General features: G+C 40.8%; 1 protein-coding gene across 5 annotated transcripts in view; it reads left to right on the top strand.

Annotated features, from left to right (window-relative positions):
- TMEM129 (transmembrane protein 129, E3 ubiquitin protein ligase) overlaps positions 1-7,977 on the top strand; it is a 42,371-nt gene that overhangs the window by 20,195 nt on the left and 14,199 nt on the right. For 3 of the 5 annotated variants that reach the window (XM_010577398.1, XM_010577414.1, XM_010577422.1), the window contains one exon: positions 2,496-3,126. In XM_010577398.1, coding sequence (XP_010575700.1) covers positions 2,496-2,744 — 249 coding nt within the window. In that variant the 3' untranslated portion in view covers positions 2,745-3,126. Of the gene's footprint in view, positions 1-2,495; positions 3,127-7,903; position 7,977 lie in introns of those variants that run through there. The other 2 variants (XM_010577405.1, XR_775000.1) reach the window with 2 other exon arrangements.

Consider the following 7,977-nt stretch of genomic DNA (forward strand, 5'->3'; position numbering starts at 1 on the left):
CACTCTACTACTTACTACACTTCTAATAATTAAGCTAGCTTGTATACAATATGCTTTAGATCTGATATAAAATGACGCTTACCTCGCTGTAGATAGCAGATACCGGGTAAGGGATCTCGACCTCGAGGAGTAACCTTGAGAGGCGTCCCACCCGAGGGGAGATCACTGCCGTGCAGCCCGCTGCTGTACAGGAGAGCTCAGTGGGCTCAGGGGGGCTATGGACATTTATAGTGTAAAATGATTGACTCGTAGTCAGACTCCCCTTTGGTGAGGGTGTGCAGCCGTAGCAGTTTTAGTTTCATGTAGTTCCAGCTCAGGCTGGCACCGTTAGGTCCTGATAAGACATGGCCTAGATTCCTTAATGTCCTGAGGAGATACAGCCTAGCATAGTTTCTCAAGGTCTGCACAGCAGGGCTGACTCCAGTCAGGCCTCCTTGTTGGTGATGCCTGAACCAAAGTGCTGTTCACTCAGTCAGGATGGGTGCATCTGTCACAAGGGCTCACCTTCTATTTCTGTAGACATGTAATAAATGTAGTTCTGGCTGCTGCTTCTGTTGCTTCTATAAGGAGGTGAATTGCATTGTGAGCATTATATTTTTGAGACAGGAGAAACAGCATAGTGGAATAAAGTCCCCTATTATAATTTCCATAAAAATTTTACTTGAAAACATTCGGAAATTATGAGGTTACATTTCCAGAAAGCTTATGAGGAGCTAGAATCACAGCTGTTGTTACTGTTCTTTAGGCAGTTTGCTCCATTACAGCTTGCTTTTCTAGACAGCCAGGTTTTGCTGGATCTTCTGCTGAAATAAATTAATGATTCTAATTGGGGCTTTCTTTAATTGTAAATAACACCATAGAGTCCTACCTTCAGTAGTATTCATGAAGACCTGGTCATTATTATACTTGTGCATCAATCAGAAGTGTGACTAGAGCACTGTTCAATGTACCAGAGGTAACTAATTAAACTAGTTCTGGTGACCTTGCAGTGAGGCTGTGACCGATGTTCCAGCTCATGGAGTGAGCACTTGGTATCTTTGGTAGTGTCATGCAGCTTGTATGGTGTCTTCACTATATGGTTACATGACTAGCTAAAATAAAACTGGATCAGACATGTCTGCACATAATGTGGTTGGGCGTTCTGATTGCAGTGCCAGCATATAATGAAAAGAGATGTTCAAAAATAAAGAGAAGATACGATTCATTTGAGAGAGTTGCTTTCTTGCAGGGCTCTTAATTTGTGACACATTTATGTGTCAGCGGAGCTACTGAACTTTGGTTTGACATTGAGTGATAAATAACATTAGAAATTATGATATGGACATTAAAAATACAACATGGGATTTTTCCTTATTCTGAAGCTCCATGAATAAGTTGAAAAAGTTAGTTAACTTTTCTATGCTAGAGTTTTTCCTGCCTAAAACCTAAGATAAGCCCTAATTTCACAAGTTAAAGCTGATACAGCTTCTGAAAGAAGCAGTCCTACTTCCTGCACACTCCTCGTTCCCATGTTGACACAAGACTTTGTCTGCGGTGAACCTGGTTGAGGGAAATGATGGAGGTGAAAAGAGGCAGGGAACGATGACTAGTTTTCATTTGGATCCGCTCCACAGTCAAGCTGCCAGTGTAGTTGAACAGACACTTGCGCTGACAGGGGAAGAGGCATTGGAGGTGGGAGCTAGAGACCATGAAGCAGAGCTGCTTTTTGTTACACCAGTAGCAGTACGAGTAGGATTCAGGTCTCCATGCCTGTTCAGTGTGCTGTCCTTTGAACTTTGTCAAGCTCTTGGACAGCTTTGGCTGGAAGACACATGAGAAATGCTAATTATTGTTTATTAATTGTAAAACACTTCATAGCAAGATGATCTCCCTATATGCAACTGCAAGTTCACGTGGCATAATTAACGGTGGGGAAATATCAATTATTCCAGTATTATCCAAGAAAAATAAAGTAAATTTCCGGTCCTTCAAGATGTGTTCAGTAGAGCCCTGATTTCCTCTGTTATTTATGTCTCTTACTTACAAAGATGGAGATGGGAACAGCCATTTGCTCTAATAAGTGGTAAGAACTGTTAGCTTTGTTTATTTTTCTTACTTTATATCGGTATGTTTTTTGAAAAATAGTATGTCTGAACGATAAAGATGGCTGCTTGCTTACCTTGCTCTGGCTGCTGTGCTCTGGAAACAGGTGGAGCTTTTCAGAGAGAAAGAATGTTTATTTTCAGTCATTTTTGTTTAATCAGTGTGGTGCATCAGTTTTGGGGTTTCTGTTTAAAGTGATCCTTTGTTCTCATTCTTTAGAGGGTGTTCTAATAAAACAGGGCTCTGGAGGTTGAAACCATTTGGTATCTTCTGGTGGGGCAGTTCTGCCTTGAGGCTCTGCCCAACTCAGGTTCCTGCTACGCTTGTGTGCAGATAATTTTCTAAAAGCCTTTGAAGAGCAATAATGAAAGCCATTCTGTGCCATTCATAATTTTGACGTTTTCCTTCTTTAGGAGCTGGAGCCATGCATAGGATGTATGCAGACTATCGCTAACATCAAGCTCATCAAGAACTGCCAGGAGCCAAACGAAGGGGAATGCCAGCAATGCTACTGTCGTCCCATGTGGTGCCTCACCTGCATGGGCAAATGGTTTGCCAGCCGACAAGATCAGCAGCACCCAGAGACCTGGCTTTCAAGCCAAGTGCCTTGTCCGACTTGCCGAGCCAAATTTTGCATTTTAGATGTTTGCATAATACGATGAATAATACTTGGGTATGTTTTAACTTTTTAAATTTGAATGTATTTCATAGTGGGTTTGGTTAAAAGGCCTCTTAGATTTGTTTCTGAGACTTCACGTTCTACAGGGGTGCAAACTCCAAAGCTTTCTTTTACAGTATTGAAAACAGATGTAAATCTTTTCAGTTCCTCTCCACTTTTACCTGTATCTTTGTTTTTTATTCTCCAGATGTCAGTACCTGGAATTTTTTATTTTTTTTTAACCCATATTTTGCTTTCTTATGTCTTGGATAGAATAAGGGTATCCCTCTATATTTGCAGTACTATTCTCTTTTCAAGTATTAACGTAGGTTAAATTCTTTAAATTTTTAAATTTAACTTGGGTTTTGATTCTTTAGTAAAGGGCTGAGAAAATTACTTTGGTTAAACTTCATTGATACTTTTGTTCTTCCTTAATGCATTTGTAAAGTTCTTATTAATCTTTGCAGGTGTTCACCAAACAAGTATCTCAGATGAGTTCCTTCTGCTGGTCCCCTCCACTTATAAAGGGATTGGTTTCTGTAGGCTAAGGAATTTAATCCCTGAAGATGTCCAACTCCCATAGGGACCTTTTATTCCATTAATCTGCCTCTAGCTTATTTTTTGATGGATGTATTTATTTCAAACAACAGAAGGATTCAGAAACATACCCCATTTACCTACACTGCTAATGCTATGCATCATTAAATCTGTTGGTTTCCAGGAGCTACACTGCTTAGGGTTTCAATGCTCTTTAGGTGATGGACTTTTTTTTATCCACTTGAAGGGAGTGCAGCAAACATCTGAACTGTCTAAATACTCTGAAAGAATGCACAGTTATTTTGAAGCCTGTAAGTTTTTTCTGAGGAGTAACCTTTGCCCTGAAAGAGATGCCAAGATCGCAGAAGGTTTAAGTTGCCATGCTAGATGCCTAAAGAATGACCATCATTAACAGAAGTTTTTCAGGCTTGCAATTCAAAAACTGATCGTAAACAGTAGTTGCTGTTTTAATATTCACAGGGTACCGATGCACACTTCTTGATCTGATCTGCATTAGAATAATTTGTAAATTAAAATCAAAGCATTTTCCATACATTTAAGAGAGCCCTACTCCTACACCTGAATGCAATGCTTAGTGTTCTAGCTGTCCATCACACCCTTCAATGAACAATTATTTGGCATACTGCTTAGTGGAAAGCCTCAAGCTGGTGGAGAATGTGTGAGTTCTTACACTGACCTGTGCATTGCAGGGGCTGAGATGCAGGTATTTGCTTGCTTGGGTTGTCCATCTTAGAGGGGTGGTAATCTCAGGCAGACGGGTGGGTCAAATAGTGAAAGGAATATTTTAATGCTTTGGTCTAGGAGTTTGATCTTACCAGTAGATCACTAGCATAGATGGCATGCCAGTGATTACATGAAAACATCTTGATTACCATGACAGGTAACTGCTCTGAGCAGGAATAGGTGGCAGAATGTTAAAAACGGTACAAGTACTGTAAGCACAACCATGAAAGATTTCATGAGAGTCTCAGCCTAGCTACAGTTGCATGGTGAATGCACTGAACTGCACTTAGAGCCAGTCAGCCAGGAAATGGTTATGAATGTGGCTGCAAGCCATATTTTGGAGAGGGATAAGGAATTGAGAAGAGATTTGACAGCATCGTTTGAGAACTAACATATATGTTATATTGTTGGTGTTGCTGGGGTTTTTGTTTTGTTTTTTTTTTAATAATATGCACTTATAAAAGTCCAAACTCTTTGGATTCAAGGACACTAGTTGCTTGAGCATATCTCAGTTGTTACATATACAACATCTACTATGCAATTATCTATACTACCTATTAATAAGGGTGATTTTTCTGTTTTTCATTACCTGTTGCTTTGTACTGCATAGAGTGAAAATTTGACACAGAGACTGGTAGTATGGATTTGTCTCTCTTTCCCAAAGAGATCTTAAGTGGCATGCCCCTCTTCATCTGCATAGGATTGAGTTCCTGAGTTTCAGACAGATTTGTTGACAAGTCTGAAAATTAATAAAAAATCAAGGAGCTGATCAGTGATTGAATTTTAAATATTTTCCAGTACTTCTGTTGGAAGTTTGAAATGGTCTCTGCAGGATTTTTTAACCTTTGGAAGATTCTTACATGGTTGGGTGGTGTCATCTGACATGCACCTCCTCACAACACAGCAGCCTTTACAAATAAGCATTTTGTACCATTTACTTCTGGAAAGTTTACATAATGTGGCACAGATATACAGGATGTGGTCCTTGAAATAGTTGCAGAAGAGAGGGTAGGATTTTGGAATTGTGGTTTTGCCACTGACAGGCATTCAATTCCTACAGCTCTTTTCCTGTTTGGAATAAAAATATTTATTGTAAAGATGTGTGAAGTTAAAATCATAAAGGCCTCAAGAATCTTAGATACATGTAGTTGCAGATGGTTTTATAAAAGAAAAACAGGTCAGTTGCCAATAGTATTTCATGTAATAAGAGCTTTAGTCTCCTACTTGCTTGTGCAGTGGAGTTGTTCTTTACAGAAATCTACTTTGAATTGATTGGAAGTTTTCGTTTTAGAGGAACTTTGCTTTTATTCATCTTACTTCTTTTGCCAATATAACAGTACGACAAAGTAACAGTCATGAATGTATAATACTCTTGCATCTTTTAATTGTAGTGCTCTGTCCACAGAAGTGCCTCATAGAAAACTTAGTAATAATTACCAAAATAAAATTATGATTTATGTTAGCAATAGTGCCTGGCTTAAATTCCTTAAAACAAGCATTTTTTTCCAAGTTTAAATTCTAAGAGTAATCTGGCATGCCTCCAAAGTTTGTAAGTTTCTTAAAGGCTGTGTTAGAGAACCAACTTGTTAAAAATCCATATGACATATTCTTCTTAGAGACAGTAGAAGGAGAAACCATGATGACTCCCTGCACAGTCATGGGATATCTTATTTGTCTTGAATAAAGCACTGAACATGAAAATAATAGAGCACAAAAATAGGCATTTGTCTTTGCGATAGCTTCGGGTCATCAACCAAAGAACCACATGCACGTATAGGGCTGTTCTAGAGAAGATCTCTCTCTGCAGTAAAAAGAAATACATTGCCTCCCACCCAATCTTGATATGTTTCTTTAACATAAGGATAGGGTTTAGAATTGGTCTTTTTACAGCACTTTTCTAAGAAAAAAATGAACCAAGTAATATGATGGGCTAAAATACTTATTTAAAGAATTTTCTTGAATTATTTAGTGATTTAGTGTTGCTTTTTCAGCTGTGTGCATGCTTTTCCACATCACTGACTTGTGGGTGGGAAATGTTAGTAATCTGAAGTACATTATATAAATGTAATGTCATTACAATAAGACAATCTATATGTGGGTGCACAGTGTCAGTATAAATACCCCATATGTGTGTATACATGTGTAGCCCCAATTTCACTATGTGCTGCAGCCGAACAGGTGTTTCTGAAAACATGGGCTGCGGCTATATTATTTACATCCACAGTTGTGTTATTTCTGTAATTCCAGCATTCCAGAAAATACTGGCAAAATATGTTATCTGTTGATTTTTTAGGTTAACATAGTTTGCTAACCCAAAAAAGGCACTTTGTCCAAGCAGGATATATTTTGAATGCATTATATGAATGCAGTTGCTTACCATGAGGCTTGCCATAACTTGAAAACAAAATACCAGGTTATGATGTGATCTCTTCAGTATGAGTATTTTTGTTGCGTTGAAACTTGGTAGACTGCAGCTATGTACCATTCCAGTCAGGCTAAACCTCAGTAAGACATAACTGACTAAAGTTGTGGGTGCCATTTCTTAAGAAATGTTGACTTTGAGATATTTAAGGAGTTGAGATACAAATATTCAAGCTTTTACATGCATTACAAGACATTTTCTTCCAAAGGTATACGACAGGATTTGTTATTTGTGGTTGGTTGTTTTTTTTTTTTTTTTACCTAGACAGTTTACCTATTTTAAAATGGACAATATTACTTGGATAGCCTTTAAGGAGAAGGCTTAATGAATACATGTAGTTAATCTTAGAACTCTCTGAAGAGCTGAATAAAAATACAATTGATTTTATGTAAGACTGTCCTGGTTTTCATTTTAAAGTTATGCTTACCAACTAAAACTTTACATGGGTGGAAATCAGTCTGACTTACCTGTATACATCTTAGCTGAGAACATGTGAATACAAAGAGGGCTTAAATTCTCCTGAAGGTGCACCTGATAATTCATTCTTTGATGAATTTTCCTACTGTAACCTGAAGGCAGAGGGTTGCATAAATGAAAGAAGGTGTGTAAAATCTATGTATGTGTCTCAGGAAAAAAAACCCCAATACTTTCCATAACTAGCAGGGGGGAAGGAGCGACACTGGATGTCATGAAATCAGCAGGGGCGCTGACTAGAAATTCATCTTTCCAGGGGAGCACTGGCATATAGCAATGATGTGTCCTGTATAAAACAGATTTTTTACTGTGGCATTGCTTAGGTATGTTAACAAGTGCAGGCGATAGAAGAATGTAGTTCATTGCATTCATAGTATGAAACGTGGGATGCGTTTTTCTAGAGGGTACGTTGTGGTGCCTATCAACCCCCTTTGCTGAGCCGATTTAGCTCACGACAGCGAGCAGAAGACTAACTTGGCCAAAGCCGAATCCTTGGCTAATGAGTGAGGCAACGCACTGATGTCGGAGCTGGGGTTTCGACAGATTAGCGAGCGGAGCGGGCCTGGGGGTCCAGCCGCCCTGAGTGGGGGCAAGGCACGGGCTGTGAGGAAAACGGTGCCCTTGGCGTGAGGGAAGCTGCGCCCTGCCGCCTCACAGGAGCGTGGGCTGCAGGACGCGACGCCTTCCTCCTGCCCTCCCTCTGTAAAACCTAGTCGGCTTTTTGGCAGGAACAACGTATTTTTGCCTCCAGCCTTAGCGACGCTTTTACCCCAGAGCCCTCACCCCACTCTCCGCACCCTGACACCACCCAAAGGGCGCTTGTGCGCGTGCGCAGCGGCACTCTCCCCCCCCGCGCAGCCCGCCTGGCAGGAGTGCTGCGCATGCGCGCTGCCCACCGCCACCTCCTCTCGGGAGGGAGGGCCGCGCCTGCGCGCTGCTTCGGCCCGGGGGGCGCAGCCATGTTCCGCAGCGGCGCGCGGCCACTGCCTCAGCCATGTTCCGCGGGCAGCGGGGCCCGCCGCGCCACGCCGGCGGCGGGGCGCCGGGCGGGCTGCGCAGG

This window comes from Haliaeetus leucocephalus, unplaced genomic scaffold (genome assembly GCF_000737465.1).
Source record: "Haliaeetus leucocephalus isolate CR32 unplaced genomic scaffold, Haliaeetus_leucocephalus-4.0 Scaffold51, whole genome shotgun sequence".
Lineage (NCBI taxonomy): Eukaryota > Metazoa > Chordata > Aves > Accipitriformes > Accipitridae > Haliaeetus > Haliaeetus leucocephalus.